The sequence below is a fragment of the Triticum dicoccoides genome, chromosome 2B, assembly GCF_002162155.2.
Source record: "Triticum dicoccoides isolate Atlit2015 ecotype Zavitan chromosome 2B, WEW_v2.0, whole genome shotgun sequence".
Lineage (NCBI taxonomy): Eukaryota > Viridiplantae > Streptophyta > Magnoliopsida > Poales > Poaceae > Triticum > Triticum dicoccoides.
The window spans coordinates 215540782-215553825 of NC_041383.1; the positions used below are offsets into that span (position 1 = coordinate 215540782).

Genomic DNA, 13044 nt, shown 5'->3' on the forward strand with positions numbered 1-13044 from the left:
GGCTTTTTTTTAATGCTTTCTTGGGCATGCTTGTGTTGTGGCTCCAACCGTCGTTTCTGGACTGAGACTTCGATGCTTGTTGTATGGATCAATGCTTTATCTATAAAGCAAGGCGAAAGCATATTTCCGGAGTTTAATTTAAAAAGTCCACGTCCCTTCCCGAAACAACAAGATCATATGGAGCAGGATTTGAAGTCTTAGCGCCCTTGATTGATGTCCATGTTCACGCAGCCACGCAGGTTTCATGTCAAACTTTTTTTTTAGGGGTCATGTCAAACTTTGTTATCGACCGTGTTCCTATATCCCTTTTTGTGTGACTCAAAAAATAATATAAATCCTTTGTCACGCAAAATTTATTGCCAGGTCCTCTGGCCATTATCGCGCCCCAGCCAATAGTCTCTGCAATCTGCGGCGCGCGCTCGCCTCGCCTCTGCCGGGCAGCGTTCATCACAACCACCACGCCAGCGCAGGGCCCTCCCCCATCCAAACCATCTCCACACTCTCTCGCCAGCTCCCCGCCGCCGTCTCCACACTCTCACCGTCTCGGCCGCGGCGGCGGGAGCAGATGGCGACGGCGAGCGGCCTCTCCGCCCCTCTGCAGCTCCTCTCGTTCCGGCGGGTAGGAACCCTATCCTGTCATCATGTTCCAGTTATCCTGCGCATGCTTTGTTTATGTGCCCTCCATCTGTTCGTGCTAATGCCTGCGAGGCACTCACCGAGCTTGTTGTTGCCCAGGCGCCCGCCAAGAACCTCTCGCCGCGGAGAGCAGCCGCGGGAGCTCTGTCAGGTACCATCCCGCCGTCCTAGTACTCGCATTTGTGGTTGGAAATGTAGGGCCTTTGTGTGGTGCGAGATAGACGGCTCCCCTGTTCTCGTGGACATAGCAATGCGTTGAATTGCCTGGAACATAACTGTCCAGGATTGGATGGGGAATCACCATACCCGGGTCGTGGTATTGTGAATTTATGAATTGTACTTCCAATTGCATGGCGAGAATACAAGGCTGTATGTCCTTGTATGTAGCATTACAAGTGGTTAGTTATATCAAATAATTTTCCTTTGGTAGAGAAGCTTGTGGCTTGGACTCTGGCGGTTGAGGGGGTTGACCTCGACGCCGGCGACCGTAGAGGCACGTGATCGGTAATGAGCTCCCTGCCAGGCTTAGAGGATGGCCTGATTTGGGTGAGCGGTGTCCTGACTTGACACTGGCAGTAGCAATGTAGCCAGAACAGGTGCAGGAGAGAAGGAGGCAGTGCAGCCACTGTGTGGAGTATGAGGAGGGGAGGAGTCCCGGCACAAGGAAGAATAAGGGGTCGTGTGATTCGTTTTGTAAGCCTTGGGCACGGATCCATGCTGTAGCACGGCCGTAATTAGATTGTGATACAAATGAGATGATTGAGAAATTGCTCAGCTCAGCTCATCACATATACTCCCTCCGTTGCAAAATATTTGAAGTTCTAGATTTGTCCTAAGTCAAACATCTTTAAGTTTGACCAAGTCTATTGGAAACATACCAACATTTGCAACACCAAATTAGTTTTGTTATATTCACCACAAACTTAAAGAAGTTTGACTTAAGACAAACCTAGAACTTCAAATATTTTGGAGTGGATGGAGTATATATCTAACTTCCCAATTTTCATTCTTATTTGGCCGCATCGTTTCATTGTTTCGATGTTGCGTTCCAATGTTTTGCCAGGTTCACTTATTGTGAAGAGATTTTCTTTATGCAACGGGAGAAGTCATCACCAATTTTTACCATTGAAACAAAGGGGAAGGTTGCAAGCAGCAGTACTACCTGTTACTCCACCACTGCTTGATGATGAGGAAAAAAGGAAGCAAATGTCTGAAGATTATGGTTTCAATCAAATTGGAGAACAGCTACCAGATAACATTACTCTTAAAGATGTCATGGATACTCTGCCTAAAGAGGTACCAACTAGACAATGCCAATACCAGCTATGCTCCTGATGTTCCCTGTACTCAAATTCTTATATAAAACTTTGCTCCTGCTAGGTATTTGAAATCGATGATGTAAAGGCTTGGGCATCTGTTCTGATATCAGTTACTTCATATGCTTTCGGTCTTTTCCTTATCTCAAAAGCTCCATGGTATCTTCTTCCCGTTGCTTGGGCATGGGCTGGTACAGCAGTGACTGGGGTGAGCTCTCTTTCCCTCCAAACCTGCCTGTGGGTGTGCTTGCACACGTGTTGCACACTTGCTTGCTTTTGTCCTTGTGGCCTGTCCACGATTTAATTGATGCCTTTGTGAAGTTTTTTGTCATAGGTCATGATTGTGCACATAAATCATTTTCAAGGAATAAGCTAGTGGAGGATATCGTTGGAACTCTAGCTTTCCTGCCATTAATTTACCCTTATGAACCTTGGAGATTTAAGCATGACAGACATCACGCCAAGACAAATATGTATGTATATACCTCCCTGTATAATCATCTCCAATATGGTCCAGATGATGTTATTGTCATTCAAGTTAATGAGTCGATAGTATCAGCCTGTTACTTAACTTTTGGTGTTTTCAGTTCATGCATTGCACTGTAACAAAAAGACTCGTATACTTTAAAAAAAGCCATATCGTGATCTGAAAGCCCTTTTCATTTCCAACCACGTTCTACTTTGGTCATTCAAATTTTTACCTTGATATAACTCCAGGTTAGTAGAAGATACTGCATGGCAACCTGTTTGGCAAAACGAAATTGAATCGTCTTCTTTCCTAAGGAAGGCAATTATATTTGGTTATGGTCCTATCAGGCCATGGATGTCTATTGCTCACTGGTATATCCCACCCAACATCTCTCGATTCACATGTTTTGATGGCCATCTCTTATGTTGAATTATTTCTTATGAATTCCTCCAGGCAATAACATTTATGTTCACAATGTAACTTGTCAGGTTGATGTGGCACTTTGATCTAAAAAAATTCCGGCCAAATGAACTCCCTAGGGTGAAGATAAGTTTGGCGTGTGTCTTTGCATTCATGGCAATTGGATGGCCCCTAATCATTCTTCAATCAGGAATAGCTGGATGGTTCAAGTTCTGGTTCATGCCATGGATGGTTTATCACTTTTGGGTACATTGCTGATTTTTTGTTACTATCATTTACTCCCTCCATTCCAAATTATTTGAAATTCTAGCTTTATCCTAAGTCAAACTTCTTTAAATTTACCAAATGTGTAGAACACAAATGCCGAAGTTGTATAGGAGCAGGAGTGGTCGCATATTGTAGATATTAACATTTTTTTCTGTAAATTATGTCAAATATAGAGAAGTTTGACTTACGACAAAGCTAGAACTCCAAATGATTTCGAACGGAGGGAGCACTGCAGATGTACAGTATCCAAATTCATGGTTGTCCTGTTCAGCTGTGGAAGTATATTATCTAGAAGACTTGAGCCCACCAGAATATCTAGAAGACTCCCAATCGTGCAAGCTTCCACCTAGAATTTGCCAAATTTCTAGATGTCAATGGAATTATCTCGCCGGAGCCATAGGATTTTCCTTTATTTAATAAGACTAATTCTCTGCACCCAGTGGTCTTAGTAGGAAGGAGGAAGGTACAGACTAGTAGTCTTCATAAAGACAAGTTTATTTTCATCTTCCAATGCTGCGAACAACAGCTACACTATAAAATATAGGTGGAGCCCGCGCTAGCAAAGAACCGAGGAAACTTTTCGGCGGCCAACCACGGGGCGTGGTCAAACTTACCAGGAAAATCACATATCGGACATATAGCAGCACCCACTCCTTTCTCTCAACCAAGCACGGGACTAGGCGGAGCCTGCAACGTTGCAGCAGGCTGCGGAGCAGGCGAGCAGCATATCAAGGTTTAGCCGGCGTAGAAAGGCAGGCGAGAAGGGATGAGCAGCGGCAAGATTAATCCCGACCTGACTTAGGTTTAGGGGTGGGGGTGGCATGCCGGCGCTAGCAAAGAACCTGGCCCTCCGGGCTTAGAGGGATAGCTGGTGCAGCGGCAGACTGGCAGAGGAGGTGTCTGGGGCAGGGCAGGGCGCGGCGGCAGCGACACTGACTGTGGGCGGCGGTTAGGCCGGTGCTAGCGGGCAGGTCATCGGAGAGGCGGCAGTTCTGGCATTAAGTTCCGAACACAAAATGACAGTGTACGGTACCTATGAATCGACTGTAGTGGAGTTCACCTGTAATCTACCATGAATTAGCTCTCCCCAATACTTGCATCGACTAAATTGGCTAGAAACCCGAAGACACAGTTAAAGCTAGCCATAATTACAGAACACCTCTCCAAGCAAGGAATGCATACGTAAAGAGATAATAATATTGGTCCAAGTAATGAAGTAGCAACTTCATTGTTTATGAGTTTGTATACTGAAAGTTAACTTAACTTTGTTTTATTTAAACTATTTGCTTCAGATGAGCACCTTTACAATGGTGCATCACACTGCTCCTCATATACCTTTCAAATCATCAAAAGAGTGGAATGCTGCACAGGCGCAATTAAACGGCACAGTTCACTGTAGCTATCCTCGATGGTACGAATTATTTATCTTTGCTTTCAGTTTTGTTTAAATGCATATTAGGACTCCTGTTATGATCATATATATTAAACAAACTTTCAGGAAATGATGTCCATGTTGATTTTCATCGAATTAGTATGGCAAGATAAAACAATGGCTTTGCATCCAAATAAAATGACAGCTATTGTCCATTTGTTGCTTCGTGTTTCAATTGAAAATTAAGAAAATTCACCAGCATGCGGTGCAATGTTTCTGGATTGCAATTCATTTTTCATTTTGGATAAAGTGCCATGAGAGGATGTTATGGGGCCTTCGAAGTACAGTTTTAGGATTGCAAATTAAATAGGCTTAATTGAACTCTGGAGTTCTGGTCCTAGTTTAGGACTAACCGTGCAAATAGGATAGTACTTCACTCAAGTACATCTAGTATTAGTGTATTACTAATGGATCTTGGAACACATTTTGAATATTCTGTGATGAAGGATGTATGCGAAACTATGAGTACTGAGTGTAAGTTCCAACTTTAGGTGAACTGGAGTACATCATATCTTCCTTTTCCCGTCCAGCCAAATTGTCTTGGAAACATGTTGATTCTGAAATTGAGTTTTATCTGGCTAACATATTTGTACATTTACAGGATAGAGATCCTTTGCCATGACATAAATGTACATGTCCCGCACCATATTTCTCCGAGAATTCCAAGTTATAACCTTCGTGCTGCCCACGACTCCATTAAACAGAACTGGGGCAAGGTGCTTTGATGCTTCTCCTTCTAGTTTTGTGCATTTTCTCTGGGTCTCGACAGCATAGCTTCATTTGTGCTCCCGGCATGTCTTCTGTTTGCAGTATATCAACGAGGCCAGCTGGAATTGGCGGTTGATGAAGACAATACTGACTACGTGCCATGTGTATGACAAAGAGAGATACTACGTTTCTTTTGACGAGCTCGTACCTGAGGAATCTCAACCAATAAGATTCCTTAAGAAGTTCATGCCAGATTATGCTTGATGCAATTGCTACCATTGACTAGTCAGAGAGTATTTAGACATTAAGAACAATCACAACCATTATTACACTACAAAAGGCTCATCGCAGATGGCTCAGACATGGCTTTTATTGTGAGTCGGCAGGGATACTCCTTATTGCAGATGGCTTTTATTGAAAGCTGCCTGGAGTTTTACCTTTTCTCTTGACCTCAGATGCTCAAACAAGTAGAAACAACATATAACAGTATATTATAATGTCATATATTAAACATGCAAGAGGAAACAGCGTATGTATTTCACATTCATTCTCATTCAAACATCAGCAAAGTGACAGAACAATATTTATATTGCATCAGTAAAATGGCAACGATATCGCAAGCTCAAGAAATGAAGTTCCAGGCCATTATCTGCCCATCTCCATTGCGCCGCAGCAAAGGTGAAGAAGATTTGTGTCTTCCTCTCGTCTTCTTTGTTGTGCCACACCAGATGTACTATTTCCATCTGAGGGTTTTATCATTCACTCGATGATTCCATCAATGATCAATCCATGGATGGTTAGTCAATCTACCTGAAAAAATTTCATCATCACCTTGTAGAAATGGTGTGGCTAGCGCTCGGTCGATTGAGACTTCGTTAAGTCTCACTTGGCTGACAACCTTGTAAATCGGCCATTTTTAGCTTCGTTTGTATCTGCGTGTTGCTTTTTCCGGCTTGCCGGGTGTCATTTTCCTCTTGAAGGTGCTGTTGTGGCCTTCTCCTGCGCCCCACTTCGAGTTTAGGGGAAACCCTAGGTCCGGTTCTCCGGATCGGATGGCAATGGTGCCATAGCGTCATTTTCCTTCATGAAGGTGCTATCTTGGTCACTCGCGGTATCCCTAGTGTTAGCTTTTGGCGATGATAGACTTCATGTTGGTTTGTCTTGCCCCTCTAAACTGGGGCTTCGTGGGTTTAGCTGTGTTGTGTCCTTGGTTTGGACCGAGCATCTCTGGTCCTTCTGCTCTAGGCACCATGTATGCGTCTACTTGCGTTTATGGTATGTGTTGTATCTCCTCTTTATACTCATTTTATTCTCTTCTGTATTAATGAAAGATAAGCAAGCTTTGCGTATTCGTAAAAAAAAATCGGGGCAACTGCTGGCACGAAGACTGTGTCTCGTCCATGTACAGGACAACATAATAAGGAAGTTTTAATGAACTCTTTTACATGACACATGTACATTTTTTTTGTAAATATTATTTTTCCCTAAACATGAGATGAACTTTTTTATTTTCATGTGCACTCGGTCCATTCCAAAATATTTGAAGCTTTAGGTTGTCCTAAGTCAAACTCTTTAAGTTTGACCAAGTCTATTTAAAAAAATACACCAACATTTATAACATCAAATTATTTTCAGTATATTCATCATAAAATCATACTATATATTTTTTGCATTGTAGATGTCAATATATCTTTTTGTATAGATGATCAAACTTAACAATTTTTTCACCGAAAAAAAAACTTAACGATGTTTGACTTAGGACAAACTCAGAACTTCAAATATTTTAAAACGGAGGGAGTATATTTTAAATGAATTTAAACAACGCATTTTATTGTAACCATTTGGAAAATCCGGCTCTAGAACGGGAACCAGTTTTTCTGGGAGCGAGGAGCATTGATTTTTGTCTCTTTTTTTAGACAAATTGATTTTTATCTTTTTTAGAACAATTGATTTTTATCTTTGCGAAACAAGTGTATTTTCGGGAGCGAGGAGGAAGAGCTACAGCTACTTTGGGCCGGCCCATATAGAAGAGCTACGAGTGATTCTTTTTTTGTGGGTGATTTGACTATGTCCTCGCTTTAATAGAAGGGCTCGCGTAGCAGCCCCCGGGTCACCCCGGCTTGTTGGAGAATTTTGCGTGTATTCGCATCAAATTTGGCCGCGCCGCCGGCGGCCGAAGATTCATCCCGGTACCGGGCCTGCAAGGACGCCATGATCGGTCCACTGCCTGCCCTCTCTTCGTCTGGCTCCTTCACTCCGATCAGCACACCAGGTTTAGAATAGATCGTTCGTTCCCTGTGAACTCAACGCCGTTTCTGCAGCAGCGCACTAGCACCCATCAGAGAAATCTACAGTCCATCCCATCCTTGCTTCCAGAGGCCGTAAATGGTCACAACGTGCTACGCGTATTCTACTCCTGCGCAGCCACGTTCACGAGGCACCAGCAATACACAAAAATACACGACGGGAATCATTTTTTTTTTTGAAACAAGGCAAAAGACTTGCCATTTCATTGAATAAGGAAGGAGTTTTAGGACAAAGCCGCAAAGCAGCAATAATAAAAGAAAGGACTACTCTCGCGGCATTACAATACCCAACTGCTTTGCACCGGCTAAAGCCCAAAGAGACACCTCGTCTTTAATCTTGGAAATGAGAACCATCGAAGGGACGGCCGTGTTACGGAAGACTCTAGCATTGCGTTCGGTCCAAATCTCCCATGAGATGAGCATCATCAGAGAGGCCAGCGCCTTGGGAGATCCAACCCGAGTGTGTATGTTGTTGGTCCACCAATCTCTCATCAAGACCCTCGTCGCCCAGGTGGCCGTGTTGACGTGGTGCAATCCAAGCCACGGAATAATATCGTTCCACACCCGAAGAGTGAATCGACATTGGAAGAGGAGATGAGCCGCAGATTCCTGGCATTGCTTGCATAGAGGGCATACACCACAATTGGGCCAACCCTGCATAATTAAGCGATCAGACGTCCAGATCCTATTTTGTAGAACAAGCCAAGCAAAAAATTTGCATCGCGGGGGAGCCCAGACCTTCCAAACCGATTGCACCAGATATGAAGTAGTAAGCCCTTCAAATTGTGCCTTGTATGCTGAAGAGGCGGAGTACATACCATCTTTAGTGAACTTCCATACAATTGAATCCTCCATCCCCTCTTCAAGGGTGACAGAATTCGGCTTTCCCCAAAGATTTGCAAACTCTTGGACGTGACCAAGGGAAAGGCCATTGGAAATGTCGATGTTAGAGATCCACAGACTGTTGTGTAGAGCTTGCTGGACGGAACAATTTTTCTTTCGAGAGAGGTCAAAGATGCGAGGCGCGATGTCACGAGGTCTCAAGCCCTGTAGCCAAGGGGAGTTCCAAAATTTTGCCGTTCGTCCGTTGCCCACCGTGACGCGCGTGGCAGACGCAAAAAACGCCCGGTCATCATCTGTGCACGGCGTGCCCATACCGATCCATGGTTTTGTGGGATCCTTCCACTCCAACCAAAGCCACCTAAGCCGAAGAGCCTTAGCAAATTTGGCCAAATTTAACACGCCCAGGCCACCATTCTTCTTCGGCTTGCAAACAAGGTCCCAGTTTATTTTGCATTTTCCACCGGAAACTGTGTCTGTGCCCGCCCAAAGATAGGCGCGTCGTAGACTATCAATTTTCTTCAGAACCTCGACCGGGATGTCGAGAGGCGTCAGGTGATATATGGCAATAGCGGTGAGGACGGCCTTAACAAGAACGGCCCGACCCGCAGTGGCGACATGTCTGCTTTGCCAAGGGGGGAGCTTGCTAGCCACCTTATCCTCGAGGTGTTGAAAATGAATCCGCTTGAGACGCCTAACGGACAACGGCAGCCCAAGGTATCTCATCGGGAACGAGGTGCGAACAGCCGGGAAAGCTTGAAGAGTATCATCAAGATCAACATCGCCGCAACGAATAGGGGCCACAAGGCTTTTGGTGCAGTTAGTGACGAGGCCGGCGACTTCCCCAAAGGAGGCCAGGGTGGATGCAAGGAATTGAACGTCTTCCTTGATAGGCTTGACAAATATGGCCGCGTCGTCGGCATATAGCGATGCACGGATGGTCGTGGCTCTTCCACAAAGCGGCTGGAGGTGTCCCTGAGCAGTGGCCTTGTTTAGAAGGTGGTGTAGAGGATCAATCACCAGGACGAACAAAAGGGGAGACAGGGGGTCTCCCTGTCGCAGCCCACAACCATGCTTCAGCGGGTCACCCATCACTCCATTGATCAAGACCCTCGATGTGGCCGTGGAAAGGAGGGCTGAAACCCACTCTCGAAATCTGCTTGGGAAGCCGAGGTGTCGTAGGAGATCAAAGAGGAAATCCCATCGAACCGAATCAAAAGCTTTCTTGATGTCGAGCTTGAAGAGCAAAGTTGGGGTTTTGCGGCGGTGAAGCTTCCTTGCCAAGTTTCTGACATACATGAAATTATCATGGATACTTCTCTTCTTTATAAAAGCGCTTTGGGCATTTGAGACAAGGCTTTGCATGTGCGGGGCAAGGCGTGTGGCCATCATCTTAGCGATAATCTTAGCAATGGCATGGATGAGACTAATGGGCCGGAAATCGGAGATGCACTCTGCACCATCCTTCTTAGGGATGAGGGCGATGTTCGCCGAGTTGAGCCAATGGAGGTTGGCGGTGTGCAAGTTGGAGAAGTGGTTGACCGCGACCATAATGTCCCCCTTGATGATCTCCCAACAGTCCTTGAAGAAGGCACCGGTGAAGCCATCCGGCCCCGGGGCTTTGTCACTTGGGAGATCCCAGATTGCCCTCTTAACCTCTTCCTCTGTGAAGGCAGCCCCAAGATCCGAAAGGTCACATGCAGGGACCGGAATATTACTCCAATTAATGTCAATGCTGCGAGGTGGGCCCCTTTTTGTTACCTCCGGGAAGTGGTTTTGGATGATGAACTTCTTGTGATCATGATCAGTCACCCATCCACTATTGTGCTTGAGGCGGTGAATGAAATTCTTTCTTCTTCTACGATTGACACGTAGATGAAAAAAACGGGTGTTGGCATCTCCAACTTTGAGGTTGGTGATTCTCGAACATTGCCTTTTCCGGGCACGCTCAAGCACAGATAGACTAATCACCTTGCGCTTGAGCCTCCTACGAAGATCTCGCTCATCAGCACTGAGAGGCCGGGAGTCTTGGGCCTCGTCCAAACGGAGAATTACCTCTAGGGCCATGTGGACTTGCACCTTCGAGTGTGCAAAAATCGTCTTGCTCCATTTTTTAAGCGCTTGGCTCGTATTTTTCATTTTGTGAAAGAGGATGTGGTAGGGGTCCACGTGGTTCACCTGTCTACCCCAAGCTCCTTGGACAATATCTTGGAACCCAGGCATTTTAGTCCAAAAGTTTTCAAAGCGGAAGCACTTGTTTCTCGGCGGCCCTTTATCATTGGCAAGGAGAAGAGGGCAATGGTCAGAGAGCGAAGATGAAAGAGCATGCAGAAGATGTGTGCCAAATTCGATGTCCCATTCCTCATTGCAGAAGAAAGAGTCGAGCTTGCTCATTGTTGGATCATTTCGCTCGTTGCTCCAAGTAAATTTCCGGTTTTGCAGGTGTATCTCTTTAAGCTCACATGCATTGAGGGCGTTGCGGAAACGGACAATTCGACTCCGATCAACATTTGCACGATTTTTGTCTCTAGCTCTATATATTTGGTTAAAGTCACCGGTGACCAACCATTTGTCTCCAGTGGGGGGCTTCTCCTGGGCCAGCTCCTGGAAGAAGGCGTCTTTGAGGTTGCTTCGAGTCGGGCCGTAGACAGATGTTAGCTTGAATGAAGTGCCTGATGAAGCAATGGTGACTTTGGCAGAGAGGAAAAATGCACCAAAGGACACATTCTGGACGGAGACAAAGTTCTCATCCCAGAGAAGCAGAATGCCGCCGCGGGTGCCCAATGCCGGACGTTGAGCAAAGTTCTTCAATCTGTGCCCTCCCAGGTGGGAAGCAGTGAAAGGATCGACCTGCTCGAGCTTGGTTTCTTGAAAACAAATGATATGACAGGGAGTGGCATTGACGGTCTCGTAGATGGCAGCGCGACGATCAGGACAATTTAAGCCTCGGACATTCCAGCTAAGAACACTCAAGTTTTGATCTAACATTGATGAACTCGGATTACATCAGAGGAGCAGACCCAAACATGATCAGCTCTAGGCGTATCGCACAACAATCCAAAATGAAACAAAGCATAGCTCAACAGCCAGCAACAGATGCAACACACATCTAAGGGCACCTCGCCAGGGCAACAGCTAGCCGCATCCCTCAAGACCAGCAGCAAGCAGGTGTACAGCATGTATTTCAGGGTTGTAGCTAACATGGAGAAGGGGCAACATCAACTGGGACTTGCACCAGTCCGATCATGCCGACACGCCGGCAATCTCCTTGGCCGTTGACTGCAGTTCAGGGCCAGCCTCACCTCCATACTCCAACAGAGCATCTTCAACAGCCGTAGCAAGGTCACAGTCAAGGTTGAACAGAGCCCTAAGGGCTGAAACAGCTATGTCCGGTAGCCTTCCCTGAAACATCTCAACGAACTTGCCAATGGCGTCTTCCGTGAGTTGTTGTCCTTCATCTATGATTCCCATGCGCTGGCACAACAGCCTCTCGGCCATCTGCGCACAGGCATTTTTCTGTTCTTTGCTTGAAGGCGTGGGCTGCACCTGGTCGTGTTGAAGCCAACCACACCCGCAAGTGTCTTCCTCCTGTTTGCAGGCCGGCGCGGTGGAGTGGAGCTTGGCACAGGTAGCAGCGGTGGCCGACGGGCAACAAAGAGCGGGGATCTAGGTTGCGGCGTGGCCAGGCTTCCCGGAGGGGTGGACATGGGGATGTGGACAGGGGTGTCCGGTTCCGGCTCCGTGTAAGGCGACCTGGCCACCGTGGGCGAAGCAGCGGCGACCTCCGGTGTTGTGTTCGGCGGGCTCCGGCGCGCCTCCGATTGCGTCTCACTATCATCCAGCGAGAAGGACGGCTGAATCCTGGCGTCTTGGCAGGTACTGGTTTTGCAGAGCCAGCCCATGGCAGAGTTGGTAGTCTCGATCTCGATGATGTCCTGAGCGGTGGTGCGCGGCGATGGCGGTGGCGAGGCCATGGCAGAGCTAGAAGTCTTGATCTCGATGATGTCTCGAGAGGTGGTGCGCGGCGATGTCGAAGATGAGCGTCCGTGGGAATCCAGGGTGACAGTAGCAACAGAGTCTCGGCATGACGCGTCAGGCGAGCGGTTGTGCGTTCTGATCCATGCTCTTCGGCCTAAAGCAGGGATAGGGCCGGGCACGCCGTCGGCCAACCTCCCAGTGGCTGCCTGCGAGCGGGGAATTGGTCTAGCAGGGCGCATGCATGTTGCAGAAGAACTAGGCGGCCGCAGGCGACGCACGCGTAGGAGGAGGCGGTGGTGGCGTCTTCAAGGGGTTGAAGCAGGATCTTGCGCGGTGGCTGAACTGACGACAACGAAGACACTTGAAGGGGTTGCGGCAGCTAGATTTGCAATGGCCTCTGTCCAGGCATCGATGGCAAATCCGGTCTCGGAACTTCACAAAGTCTGCACGTCCAGAAGGGGAGAGAGAAGCAGGGGCGCTCCAACGGCTCCGTCTTGAAAGCCGGTAGCTGCGGGATTGGGCCCTCCACCAGTACTTCGGCCGCACTGGCAACCACCCCTCCTCGGTGCTGGCCACGGGCGGAGAGGGAGGCGTGGGGAGCTCGGGGCTTGAGGGGGAGCGTGGCCGGGAATTGAAGGTCCGGCTGGACGCCGATTTGATGCAGGGGCGATA

The 13044-nt window shown here is 47.2% G+C and overlaps 1 protein-coding gene across 1 annotated transcript; it reads left to right on the plus strand.

The window, feature by feature from the left end:
• Positions 1–371: 371 nt before the first annotated feature.
• On the plus strand, positions 372–5834 carry LOC119363148 (omega-6 fatty acid desaturase, chloroplastic-like). Its single transcript, XM_037628459.1, has 10 exons — positions 372–619; positions 736–787; positions 1700–1932; positions 2017–2160; positions 2274–2425; positions 2670–2792; positions 2910–3087; positions 4401–4519; positions 5142–5256; positions 5351–5834. The coding sequence occupies exons 1-10, from the start codon at positions 566–568 to the stop codon at positions 5510–5512; spliced, it is 1332 nt and encodes a 443-aa protein (XP_037484356.1). The 5' UTR covers positions 372–565; the 3' UTR covers positions 5513–5834.
• The last annotated feature ends 7210 nt before the right edge of the window (positions 5835–13044 follow it).